The following is a 13,219-nucleotide window of genomic DNA, read 5'->3' on the forward strand; positions in this document are numbered from 1 at the left end:
CTGGTATCTCACCATATCACGAAAGTTGTTGAGTTTGAAATAGATCATATAAATGTTTATCTTTTTCCCCTACAAAAATATCGATTTCTCTCTCTTTTATCTCCAACCCTCTAGGTGAAGTCTTTATCCCTCAGAACTCCAATGTACAGACCACAGTCATGTGACTGAATTTTACTTGGTGGTCTGTGCACAGAGCTTGGCCCCACTTGAGCTTCCCAATGCATAGTAAATACCATTCCTCTTCAATTTCCTCTCCGACCCAGCCTCATCTGGATTTTTCTTCATCATGTCTTCCATTCTAACTCTGGTCGATATCCCCACCGTGTCCCTTCTGTACCGCGCGAAGCATCTCCTTCCTGCGTCCTCAAAATTTGCGCCATCCCAGTCTCTCAACAACACCATCTCTATCATCCGCAATGACATTACCAAGCTCCAAGTAGACTGCATTGTGAACGCTGCTAATGAGTCTCTCCTTGGAGGTGGCGGTGTGGATGGTGCAATCCACCGAGCTGCAGGCCCCAAGCTAGTTGAAGAATGCTGCCATCTTGATGGATGTGAGACTGGCGAGGCAAAGATCACCTCTGCCTACGAGCTGCCTTGCAAGCGTGTGATCCACACAGTTGGCCCAGTCTACAGACGGGAGAGGGATCCCGTCGCGCTTCTTCGATCCTGCTACCGACGCAGCCTAGAATTAGCAGTCGAAAACGACATGAAGAGTATTGCCTTTGCCGCTATCAGCACCGGCGTTTACGGCTATCCTAGTCTACAAGCCGCTGAAGATGCCATCAAAGAAGTGCGCGAATTCCTCGTCGGGCCCAATATCGGAAAGCTGGAGCGTGTCATCTTCTGCAACTTTGAGCGCAAGGATGTAATCGCCTATGAAGAATTCATTCCGTAATCCTTTCCCATTTATCGCACTACTTGATCAGTTACTGACAGTTATTATAGGCAGTATTTCCCTCCTACGCAGGAGGACTTGGCTGAGAGCAGTGACGCTTGAATCGTCGTACCAACACAATGTTGCGCGCGCCTCATTCGGTATACGCACGTACATGCCCCCGACACGATTCACGACCGCCATCAGATGATTTCAATGAAACATAATATTTTTCCTCATGGACGATTTAGCTAAGAAGCGAATTTTGATCAAAACTACCGTCCTGACTCTTGATATGTTTCCTTCGCTAGGCTAGGAGGAGGTAAGGCGAATATGAGGCATGACTAGTTGGTGTCCGTAATTGCCAGTAGAGCTGTGGAATCAACAAGGGCGAGTTTTATCGCTGGGATATGTCTGTACTGCGTCTTTTCTTCTGTGTACTATGTATCTTCTACGAAGACGCTTATCTTGGCACCAGCCCACTCGCCCAGTAGAGTAAATTGCAAACAATGCAAACACACTATCAGGTCGCATTTGATCGTTATTCCAGCTTGAGACCACTCCAGCTCCAATTGCAAGTGCAAGTCGCTCTCGATAATCAAAGCTATATAATGAAACTCGCCTACCTGGACTGAACACCCCATCTCCAACATAATCAGCCTCCTCCCAAAAGTCCCCCGACCCCTTCGACCTCCATCTTCAACTCCAAAAAAAATGTCGCGACCACAACGGCCAAGAGGAGTACCAACCCCGAACTCGCGGTTCCGAGTCCATGCCCAAGAGCCAAAACTCCAAATTCCAGAACCCATAGTCTCCGAGGGCCCATCCCTCTCCAAAGAACCACGAGCATCCCTCATTTCACATCTCCTCACAAACATCCGCCAACGCATCTCCGCCCTCCCATACCCAGTCCGACGAGTATGTCGCACCTTTCGCTGGGCAGTGCCTATGCTCCCGATTGCGCTCTTCTTCCCAGAACATGTAATGCAAGTGATGTGGGTTCGCGGGCCGTCAATGACACCATACTTGAACGAGGAGTATGCGGAAACGCAAACGAAGAGCGACATAGTGATGGTCAACATGTGGCCATGGGGATCCCTTACGCCGTTCAAAAATGAGCGGAAATTGGAACGAGGAATGATCGTTACTTTCCGGTGGGTTTTCCCTATGCGCATTTTATTTTCTTCCTTAAACCCTGTTCTGTTTATGGAGTCAAGTGCAGCAACCAATACTAACAACGATACATACAGCTCCCCTGCAAACCCATCTCATATCGCTATTAAACGCGTTGTCGGTCTACCCGGTGACCGAATCACGACTCGGGAACCATGTCTGCGACAAACGCAGATCGTCCCCTGGAATCATGTTTGGTTGGAGGGTGATGCTGAGGATCCGCGGAAGACGCTGGATAGTAACACTTATGGACCTGTCAGTCTCAGCTTGATTACTGGGCGGGTGTTTGCGGTCTTGGGACCGCGGATGCGATGGCTGAAGTGGACGGACTGGGAATCTGACAAGGGGGAGTCTGGGTCGGATGATGCGGCTGTGAACTCGTATGGACAGAGCACGCGGGGTCGTGTATTGAAGAATGCTGTTAAGCTCGAGCAGCCCATGTTGAATTGATTAGCTGGTTATAGATGGGGTTTGGCGCATATTTTTGGCCTTTTATGTTTTTCGATAGAGCTGGGGTTTTCTGTGTTTGATGTTGTGGACTGAGACTTGCACATATATATATTAGGAGCGTTGTATATTATTGTATTACTATTTTGAGTATTGCTCTGCTATGCGTATGCGGCTGCACATCTGAAAGAATGATATTTCCGAGATCAAAAAAAGGGAAGAGAACAAAGTGAGATATACCAATAGAAGAGGAATCATGGATGGCTGGGAAATGCAGACAACGCAGGCAATGCAATTATTAATTCTCGGAAACAAACCGGATGTCTTCATGTTTCTCTTCCTGGAGACGGTCAATTTCCGACGAAATACTCATCACCCAACGGTCCTTTTCCACACGACTACGTGCTTTAAACACGATGGTACGGCCGTGCTTGCCCAGCGTGGACACATGACGCAAGGATCGTTTGGCTTTGCCTTGCTCCCCTATTTCCTCAGCTCGGAAGTAGCTCTTTTTCAAGGGTTGCCAGACCACAAAGGTGATGGCGGTGTCCCCATCGCGACTTGTGAAGGCACCCGAATCAAGGTACACCCGTGGCAGAGCATGAAGACCCGGGTTATTGCTGTCAAATGTCTGATTCCCATACAGCAAGTCATTCTCAGTAATTAAACCAGAGTAAATATAGCAATCTTCCAGCTCGATGGTTGATTCAAGTTCTTGATGAATGTGTGGAATCTCGGTGCCGGTTCGGCTGCGCAGCGTGCTTCGGAAAATCAACAGCTTGCCTAATGTGAGGATGACATGGCATTGGTAGAAAGTGGTGTGTCGACGGGGCTTCCGAAAGAGGTGGCCGGACATCTGTTGATGTTGTTAACAGGTTGCGCTTGTATCTGTCTGATGTTATGCTGCAATAACTCACCTTGATAGTCCGACAACCAGACAGCGAACACATATTGTGCAAATGTGGAGATGCCTCAGATTTCTTCACTTCCCACTTCTTCGCGAACTGTCCGGTAACGGATTCCATAGCCTCGTCAATATCCAACAGCTTAAGATTGCGCTGCCGTACGGCCTGCAGCTCCGTGGCGTCTTCCGCGCAGCGAATATGCCAATACTTCACGAGCGCATCGAGTCGTTTGATCCATTCATCCCGTGTGGCATCATCATATGCCTGGAGGCGAATGACAAGACCATTATCGAGAACCATTTCAAATGTCTTACCGTCGTCGAACTCTCGCGTTGCTCCGTCATCCTGTCGTGAGTCTCTAGGTACAGGATGGAAGTCCACAGCAGGTCCTTCCCCGATGTTAGGGTCGGCAGGACAGCTGCCACGATAGACATGGCGGACTTCTTGCACCCGGCACATATCGATAAACCCATCTGCCTGGCTGATGTTGTGTACATTCTTTTGCACTTGTGCATACGCCTCTTCATCGTGCCATTTCACGAATTCCGAATTGCCACTAGAGAGCCATTTAATCTCGCCATTTTCAAGTGGATAAGGATCAATATCCCAGGAGAGCGGCATTCGATCCAAGATCTCACGGGCAGTTGGTATGCTTCCGTCTTCTGGGGTACATTTCGGCGGCGCGGGGGGCAATGCCTTCGCTGGCCGACAGAAAAACAAATAATGATCTTGGGTAAAGAAGTACAGCCGTTTGAAGAACATCTTGTTCATCCGCTGATGTGCACCCTTCTGAGATGTAAGACGGACTAGAAATCCTTCGATCGGGGCAGGCTCCTTCTGTATGCCTCGATTCCTAATTGTAGTAGAGTAATGATGTCTTGGTCGTAACTCAAGCTCGTGGGATGTCTGCATCGCAATAGTCCCATACATCTTTTCCTCGTTGACTCCAAATACCCATTCAAGTCGGTCATACCGCTTCCAAGCAAGTCCCATCTTCTCGGTCTTGGACCAAGCTTTCAAGACCTCGGCCCACTCGGCACGGCCTTCGAGCATATCCATGCATCCTTGGATGATGGTAGCGGCAGCAAATCTTCTATCAACTGCTGGCCGATTCGCAATTTCTGCAGCACGCTCGCTATCAGAATTATCTGCTTTCAGCCCGGCCTCGAGCTGGTTGAAAGGATTTTGGAAGATGAGGGAAACCCCCAGATCAGGGACGTGAATAGGGAGTGAGGTGGGACGCCGCCATCCAAGCACCTGGCGAATAAAAGTGTACCATTCGGTGGAGTGCGCTGCAGACTTTGGACGAAGGATAAATATTTTGGTTCCTCGCTTGGAGGGACGCCAAATAACAATGGTCTTGTCGAGGGGGGAATAGAGGTTAACATGGGTATCTTTGTGACTGAGCCGTACTTCATGATAAGGAGGCGTTTTGCAGTTCGGACGTTGCACATCAGGAATTACACGAGTGCGGTACATCTGAATGGAAAATGGCGTATGCTCTACAGAGCATTTGCGACATACGACGAGGAACTCCCTCCACTTGTCCACAGTGCGTGTTTCCATGCGCAGGCTGTCATTCTCGGTGTAATCGGCGGGAAGCGTGCTCTGCACAGTTTCCTCCACGCAGACTAGCATCTTCTCTGCTTTGACAATCTCTCCATCTTGCACTTTTCGTCGGTGCGGTCGATTGGCAGAGATAGTACCTTGGGTCTTCGCAATCTTGGAGCGCATCTTTTGCTGCCCGTGTCTGATATTGTCATCAAGGTTGAATCTTGCCATCTTCCTAGTGAGTCTCCGTGGGATTTGCGCATCTTCGTCACCATCATCTTCATCTTGTGGGTCGTGGTGTTGAAGCATTGCTCGAGACACGCCAGATGCTTTGCTTTTCTGCTTCCCTTTGTCTTTGTACTCGGGTTGAAGCAACTGTGTCGTTGAATCGGCCTCGCTTGGGACTGTGGATAGATTGGAGGTCAGAGGGGCAGAAGGAGAATGACCAGTTAAATTTGTGTTATGTGAGCCCAAGGTCTTTGCTCTTGACTCGGGTGGTTCCAACCTGCTAGCACGTATGGTGGCCAATGATTCTCCCGTGTCCATAGAGCTGACGACCTCTTCTCTGGCGGTGACAAACGAAGACGAAGCAACATCATTGCCGTATATGTCCTCTTGCCGCCTTGTTCTAGCCTTCGGGGTGCTATCTGTATCCTCTCCGCTGTCACCTCCGCTATCTCGTCCACTTTCCTCTCTGCTGTATTCTTCGCTATCTCCCCCTCTATTTTCTCTAGGTCCTGTGTCCTCTTCGGATAAGGGATCGTCGCCGCTGGCCTCAGCTTCAGGGTGGGTTAGGGTCTGGAGTTCCCCCACAGGATCTGGTGCAGCTCCTTCCTCTGCATCTGTTTCAGTCTCATAATTTTGCTCCTCGGTGGCCTCCGTGCTTGTGTTGGTGAGTGTCTGTGTGACCTCCTCATCCAAATCAGGCAACGACGAATCGGGCCGATCGCCATGTTTGCCGTAATGGGTTGCAACAGGGCCCGCAGAGAACGAGATGTTTTGTGATGTATAGTTTCTCACTCTGAGTCGAGACTTATACCAGGACTTCCGATGACCTTGCAGCCAGCCTTCTGGAATTGGGCCGACGAAAAATCGGCGATTTGTCATATGCAAATGGTTGGCAGAAGCATGACGCTGTCAAGAAATAGCAGGTCAGTCCCGTAACTCAACTCCTAAGAGACATAGATAGAGAGACATACCAGCTGCTGGTCTGTGTATGAGCCAGTCTGCAAGCCATGATAATGTTCATGGTACGATGAGCGTGGGTCAGTTTCTGGTTGCGACCCATTCGCCTGACCCTGTGGCGAACTCATGACAATATACTATGTAATACCTTCATGGACCAAAATTGGCTTGCTCCAGACATATGCAGGAGCAAACAGACGGCTTAGGCACAACACAAAACCTCCGAATAAAGTTCATAGGCAATCGCCAATCTCGATGTAACATGATGCGATGACGTCGCTGCAAGCTCTATGCAAATGCTGCAAACATTATAAACAAATATTGACACTTCACCGTGTTGGTAATGTTTGTGTAATTTGCATCTTCTCCATATCCCGTGTGCCCCACCATTGGCTTGCGAGGCAACAGCGGTGAAGTTGACACTATCCAACAAGTCTCCCCTCATTAAGCTCTTTTTCTCTTTTCTCCCACTGTCTATTACCTACTAAAATTCTTCTACCAAAATGGCTGCTATCCCCGCTGACGGAACATGGTTTGATACCATGAACAAGTCCTTCGCCGATGTCCCTATCGGTGCGGATGAGGGCATCTCGACCACCGAGTTCCTCGAGGCCGCCGAGTCCCTGGTGACTCTCTTTGGTGTGTGCTGTTCTACTTGCATAGACTTGCATCAAACTAATGCAGCAATCATCCAGACGTCCTCGGCTCTGCTGCTTTCACCCCGGTCAAGAATGACCTACTCGGCAACATCAAGGTCCGTTCAATACATTCTATTGCCGGTGTCAACGCATTCTAAACCCCCTCTAGAAAGTCCGCGAGCGTCAACAGGCAGCTCCTGCTGAGTCTGAGACCTTGCAGGCCCTTGTCCTGAACGAATTGAAGACCGGAAAGCACGTTGCTACTGAAGGTCTGGTCTGGCTGGTCCGGTATGTTTCCATGTCCCAATTGTGACGGAAGATGTCAATTGCAATGGCATCTCTTCCATTTCCACAAATCTGCATGAACGATTGGCTTACTATTGTTCTTCAAACAGAGGCCTCGACTTCACTGTCCAAGCCCTCCGTCACAACATCGACAACTCCTCCTCGGAACTCTCTGACTCCTTCCGCGGTGCCTACGGCAACACCCTCAAGCCCCACCACTCCTTCTTCGTCAAGCCTATCTTCAGCGCTGCCATGTCCGCCACCCCATACCGCAAGGACTTCTATTCGAAGCTTGGTCAGGATCAGGCTAAGGTTGCTGACGCAATGGCCAAGGAGGTCGCTGCTTTGGAGAAGGTGATTGCCATCCTGAAGACTTTCCAGGCTACCAAGCCTGCTCAGTGGAAGTAAGTTTGCCCTGGAGGCCTTACCACTTGATTTTTAAACATGTGCACCGTGCAACTTGATATGTATATATTCAATCTGGCTTCATGCAAGCATGCGAGTTTGTATTATGTAGCGAATTCGAAAATGTTTTGGTCGTCAAGGAATCTAGAGCATTGATGTATCTGGAGTAGAGATGTGAGCATCGCGACTATGGGTATGGGGGTAGATGTCACATGGAAGAAGGTAGAGAAATGACCAGCAGATCAGTCGGTCTATAAGAGTGAATTGAATACACGTGAAGACGGCTTGCAATGTATTCCGCAGTAAGCTTGAGATCCTGCCACCAATTATACCTCGTATTCGCTTTGCTTATTCACTTCCGTCCCATGCCCGCAGGTGTCTGAAAAGCAGGTACACCCGAGGTCAGCCTCACCACCCGTGGATCAGAATTGGCAGAGATCAGCTCTTATCCCCACCAGGTATTCCCAGAAATCAGCAAGGAGATACATAGGTACATACAGGGTAGGTGCTCCGTACGGAGTACTCCGAACATACATAATATATGTACATATAAAGAGTAACAATTTGACTTCGATGTGCTAGTCCCTTGAACAAAATACGAGGATGCTCCATCTTATACGGCGATCCATGGTCAGAGGGTATATAGTCTTGTCTTGGCACATAGTCTTAGAAGGCCTAATCTAGAAAGACCCTGTGCTAGGAATATTTGTGGGATTGCCGAGATTATTTCAAGGTTATATTGCTAAACTCGATCTGGTAGCGATGGTACAGACTGAGAGTTGACTTCACTAGAGACCCATATTAGATTAGCCGTTGGGGGCTCTGCGAGTATAAGTTAGATATATTCGTGGGTGATTCCTATATTACCACAGTAGGACTAACATAATAAGTGAAATCGTTGTCTATATGTACTCCGTCCATATTTCATAAGTTAGCTATATATTCATTGATATATTCATTGATCATACTGTGGGTTATAGTATTTTTTTAGGGCTATTTTGTTGACACATAAGTCAGAAAATACCATGGAACTGCGTAGGGACGGCAGGATTGCCGGGTTACCTGTGGTGGGGAGTCTCACGGATTTATGTATGTAATTTCCGACAACCCACAATATGCAGATCGCATCTCGTTCGTGGAGGTCCCCGCTAACCGAATGCTTCATCTCACACCATCTACTCTGTATGTTATATAGATAAAACAACCCCCTTAAGAGCCTCGAAACGACATGCATATCAAATTAGATCTCGATATCGAAATAAAACTGGAGATCTAGGAGGCACGTGCCATATCGCCAAGTATTGCAAGTATTTTCTGTGGTAATGCACACCACCTTAGACAGGGATCACCTGTAATAGTCATAGCTGAGAATTGATCCGCTGAACTGGGATTAGAATAGGTTGGGATAGAGGGGGAGTACTCCTGAAGATGATGGAAATAATACTCCAAGGTTGGAAACTTTAAAGCGGATTGTCCGTAACTGCTCCCTGTTATAGAATAGTCCCGGTGTTAACATCATAGTACCACACGGGCTTGAACTTTTTTTTCCAAGCGATTCCACTGATTAGACTTGATTGGTGTAATCAGATCGTCTTGGACCTGGAGAAAAGAGGCTTGTGCGTGTGTTTTACAAAGTACATCCTAGTAAGAGGCTTGAGCGGTATCTGAAACTCAAAACTCATTTCGTGTTCTGGCCTGTGGCTTCCACATGGAGATTTCTCTTCCAAGATTCGTTCCGTCTCTGCATTGGACGAACCTTGGAACATTAGAAAGTTTGAATTGAATTTGGTTTAATTTTTTTTAATTTTTCTTTTTGACTTTCCCCACGTGAAACCTTCCAATGTCAACGGAGATGTCTAACCTCATTTTAACAAGCGTGCATATTCCAAGGTTCCAGCCTCGGGATCATTAGAGGCTTTTGATGTCTCTTTTGGGTTAAGTATTTTCTATGCATTTTTTCTTAATTCTTTACGCAAAACGCCAAAACACGGAGAACACATTGGCCCCTCTTGGCCTGTTCTCGCCACTGCTCGTGATTGTAATGCTTGATGTACCGTAGACCGTTTTCTCTGACATTTTTCTCTCTCTAATATATTTTTTTATTCTTGTTGCTCCTTCGAACATCCCTGTATATTTGGCGGGGGGAAAGAAACTATATGGGTCATGAATTGGTAACCATATATTCATTCTTCGGGTCAATATGTTGCCCCTCGAAGGTCGCAGCCAGTCAATCTTCATCGTTACTACCGTCTTTCTTGGAATCTCATTTATTGCCGTGTGTCTACGATGCTTCGTTCGGCTGCGACTTGTCAAGGCCTTTGGCTGGGATGATGCCTTTATGATATGCGCAATGGTATGTATAAGTTTCATGCGCAAATGAACCTAGGACTGATCGATTTGCAGTTATTGAACATCTTGTTCGCTGTATGCGGTATCACTGGCGCTTTGTATGGAATCGGACAAAAACTTGATACACTCATCGAGAGGGGTACGATGGAGACCGCAATGTTTGTATGTTTGACCCTCAACTTTCAATCTCCACTTACGAGATGAGAATCACATGCTAAAAAATGTCCAAAGTGGTGGTGGCTTGGTCAAACTAGCTATGTCTGGACTTGCGCGCTGGCCAAGCTCTCCATTGCATTCGCCCTCCTCCGCTTGACGGTTTCCAAGCTCCATAAACTCATATTATGGACTGTCATTGGTGTCACTTGTATCATTGGGCTTGTCTTCTGGTTCATGTTGACACTGCAATGCCAACCGGTTGAGTTCTTCTGGCAACGAGTTCGCGTTATAATGGACCCTAAATCCGATATCTCTGGCACCTGCATGGACCTGGATCATATCATTGCTATAGCCTATGTCTACAGTATCACGGCTACACTCTGTGATCTGACCTTGGGTCTTTTGCCTATTGCCCTAGTGTGGAACTTACAGATGAACCTGAGGACCAAGGTTGCGTTGGCAGGCATTCTGGGAATGGGATGCATGTATGTCTGCTCTTTGATACCCTAGAATCGGACTTAGTACTGACCTATTCGGATATAGTGCAAGCGCAGCAGTCATCATTCGCATTCCCTTCTTGCACGACTACAAGGACGAGGACTTCCTATGTGAGTTTCTATCCTTCTTAATGATATGCACTTAATGTAAAATAGTTAAAAAAAAGCAACAACTAACACCATTCAACCCTAATAGACGCAACTGCCAACATCTCAATCTGGTCCAACGTGGAAGCCAGCCTCGGAATTGCCGCAGGCAGTCTGGTAACTCTCCGGCCCTTATTCCGTTGGTTCCGGGACCCCAGCTCGATGGGCGGCAGCAGGAGCAAAAATAAACGCACCGGCGGCAGCATACCCCTCTCAAGCGTGAATGGAGTGCACTCCAGCACATCGGGTCCACAATATTGGCGCCCAGACCTAGACCGAGAAGACCAACCCGCGGTGATTACGACGATTCACACCTCAAATGGCTCCGAAACTAGCCGGACGAGTAGCCAAGAAGATTTGAATCCGACAAACGGCGGCACATTCTTTCAAGGGGTGAATGTCCAAAAAACATTTTATCTTTCGGAGGACCAGGCATCGTAAGTGGCCGGGTATTCCGTAGTGTTAGATGGGCTATAATATATTTAAACCTTAATTGTCTTTGGTCTTTGTCTAGTACTCCGTACTCCACGTTTCCTTTGTACAAAGTACAATGCCACAATGGGTGTTTTTACATTGCGCCCGGACCCCCCGGGTTTCTCTCCTCATTAGCACACCGGCCCAGGGGAATCGGGGGTCATTACGCCATGCATTAAGTAGTATAAAAGCCGATGAAAGGCCGACTTACATTATATTGTTTATAGTAAAATTCCCACCCCCTGTCTTATTATCGTATTACTGCTCTATTCTAATTTGCCAGCTGGCTAGGCTCAATGACTTTGTTTAGCCTATTGTATCTATCCTCTTGGCCCAGTATTTCCCTTATCTCACAGATGTCATTGGTAGCAGTAATCACAACCTTCTTGGTATATACGTATGTGTCCTGTCCTTCATTTAGATGTATCGAGGTGCAGCACAGTCTCTAATTCCAGAATAACCTTGGACCTTTATGGTTATCAGGGTCATTGATAGCTAACCCACCAAACAACAGCCAAGGGCCGATCTAGCACTAAGTCCAATAGACCTGTGGGGTTCAAAGGCGATTATTGATCAGGTTTACCGCGTTGGTGGACATCGGCAGGGCTCAGATAAATAAACGGATAGAGTAAGCGGGGGAATTAAAAGACTACTTTATTCAACTCTTTTAGCTATAGACTTCCATTCTCAAGTCTAGCTACTCACGGGCGCTTGGAATAGCAAGCAGAAAGCAATAACTGAGGTTTCAATATAGATATATATATTTCTCTCTGATGAAATAAGAGAAGAAAGAAGAAGGGTTGATTCTCTATAAATAAGCAGAAAGCTAGCTAAATAGTTATACAAAGCCTGAAAAGTTAAGCATCAAGTATGTGATGCCACAACAATATCTTCTCGGTTCAAATCTTATATCCAGGCTTGAGCAAGTTCTGGAGAAGCTCAGAAACTTCAGCTTCGGTGATTTCTGGAATACCCAAAAGCGAGTTGTCGACTTGTTGAAAGTGCCCACCCAGCCCCTGTCCCCAAATCGCACGTTTAATGTAACCGTACCAGAGGAATGGGTCAGAGGGGTTTGTTCTGAGAGTTTCGTCTGACTGCTTGACTAGCTCGGCTGTATCAGCTTCTGTCACTTCCCACTCTTCACCTGGGGTTTGGGCTTGGGCAAGCTTCAACAACTTCTTTTGCGAGATCGCGATGTCGTGGATGTAAACTGCCCGATTGGCTGTTTCATTCGGGTGAGTTAGCACTCCGACAACCGCCTTTCCCACGGCTGACAATTTGGTTGTGCTGAACAGTTGATCACCGCCGTCTCGCAACTCGATAGATAGTTTGCGGATGTCAAGCAGGAAGCCGACGTCAAGGCCCCAGTCAAGATATGCGTTGTTCAAAATAAGGGTATAGGTAATGGCACCATCCGCAGCCTTATCAGCCAGAACTTTCTGGGCATCAAGCTTATCCTTGTAGACTGGCAATGACCTGACCTCTTCGTTAAGCGTATCCGACCCGAATTCGGAAGGAATGAACCGCTGGACACCAGCAGCTACAGCTGCCTCTATCAAAAGCTTTTGCGAGCTAATAGCAAAGGTCCCCAGGGTAGAGACAACAGCATTTTTTCCTTTCAAGGCAGATGTCAGGCTGTCAATTGACTGGTAATTGACAAGCGCTGTGGCAACCGATGCCGGGATGTCGGGGTGGTTGTTCGATCGTACAAGAACTGTGATATTGAATTTGTTTGACTCGATAAGTTCCTGTAGGACTTTCTGGTCAAGATTTCCGGAGGCCTGTTTAAAAAAATTTAGTCAAGAATAGCAGGTAATTTCCAAGGTTGCGAAACTGTGGACTAACCCCGCAAAGAGCAATGTTTAGTAGTTGGACCATGATAAAAGGGCTACAGTATGAGAAATAAAGTGATTTAAGGCCACAAAGTCGCAGAGTTCGACTTAAAGATGAAGGTAGAGGTGAGGCATGTAGGTAAGAATATAATAATTCGCTGAATTTATGTATCTCCAACCTTCCGGAATTCCTAGAGTGATGATGAATTCCAAGGCGAATGCGCACCCAGCCCTAGAAGTGGACAACGATTTCCAATCTTCATAGATCTTTTGTCATCACCAGTGGCTACCAGTGGAC

General features: G+C 47.3%; 6 protein-coding genes across 6 annotated transcripts; 4 read left to right on the plus strand and 2 right to left on the minus strand.

Moving 5' to 3' along the window:
• Positions 1-286: 286 nt before the first annotated feature.
• Positions 287-1,000, plus strand: N7479_008605 (macro domain-containing protein; the record flags this gene model as incomplete). Its single annotated transcript, XM_057256298.1, has 2 exons — positions 287-894; positions 949-1,000. The coding sequence occupies 2 exons, from the start codon at positions 287-289 to the stop codon at positions 998-1,000; spliced, it is 660 nt and encodes a 219-aa protein (XP_057103756.1).
• Positions 1,001-1,591: 591 nt separating this feature from the next.
• Positions 1,592-2,500, plus strand: N7479_008606 (putative mitochondrial inner membrane protease subunit Imp2; the record flags this gene model as incomplete). The annotated part of the gene is made up of 1 exon (XM_057256299.1): positions 1,592-2,500. The coding sequence occupies one exon, from the start codon at positions 1,592-1,594 to the stop codon at positions 2,498-2,500; it is 909 nt and encodes a 302-aa protein (XP_057103757.1).
• A 295-nt stretch (positions 2,501-2,795) lies between these two features.
• Positions 2,796-6,266, minus strand: N7479_008607 (sporulation-specific 71 family protein; the record flags this gene model as incomplete). Its single annotated transcript, XM_057256300.1, has 3 exons — positions 2,796-3,353; positions 3,415-6,087; positions 6,153-6,266. 3 exons carry the CDS (start codon positions 6,264-6,266, stop codon positions 2,796-2,798), a joined length of 3,345 nt encoding a protein of 1,114 aa, XP_057103758.1.
• Positions 6,267-6,641: 375 nt separating this feature from the next.
• N7479_008608 (GLTP domain-containing protein) lies at positions 6,642-7,469 on the plus strand (the record flags this gene model as incomplete). The annotated part of the gene is made up of 4 exons (XM_057256301.1): positions 6,642-6,777; positions 6,834-6,892; positions 6,946-7,064; positions 7,172-7,469. The coding sequence occupies 4 exons, from the start codon at positions 6,642-6,644 to the stop codon at positions 7,467-7,469; spliced, it is 612 nt and encodes a 203-aa protein (XP_057103759.1).
• Positions 7,470-9,666: 2,197 nt separating this feature from the next.
• Positions 9,667-11,056, plus strand: N7479_008609 (uncharacterized protein; the record flags this gene model as incomplete). Its single annotated transcript, XM_057256302.1, has 5 exons — positions 9,667-9,819; positions 9,870-9,977; positions 10,047-10,456; positions 10,515-10,579; positions 10,665-11,056. The coding sequence occupies 5 exons, from the start codon at positions 9,667-9,669 to the stop codon at positions 11,054-11,056; spliced, it is 1,128 nt and encodes a 375-aa protein (XP_057103760.1).
• A 932-nt stretch (positions 11,057-11,988) lies between these two features.
• N7479_008610 (aromatic alcohol reductase) lies at positions 11,989-12,967 on the minus strand (the record flags this gene model as incomplete). Its single annotated transcript, XM_057256303.1, has 2 exons — positions 11,989-12,870; positions 12,935-12,967. The coding sequence occupies 2 exons, from the start codon at positions 12,965-12,967 to the stop codon at positions 11,989-11,991; spliced, it is 915 nt and encodes a 304-aa protein (XP_057103761.1).
• Between the last annotated feature and the right edge of the window lie 252 nt (positions 12,968-13,219).

This window comes from Penicillium vulpinum (genome assembly GCF_028829585.1).
Source record: "Penicillium vulpinum strain IBT 29486 chromosome Unknown utg000004l_segment0_segment0, whole genome shotgun sequence".
Lineage (NCBI taxonomy): Eukaryota > Fungi > Ascomycota > Eurotiomycetes > Eurotiales > Aspergillaceae > Penicillium > Penicillium vulpinum.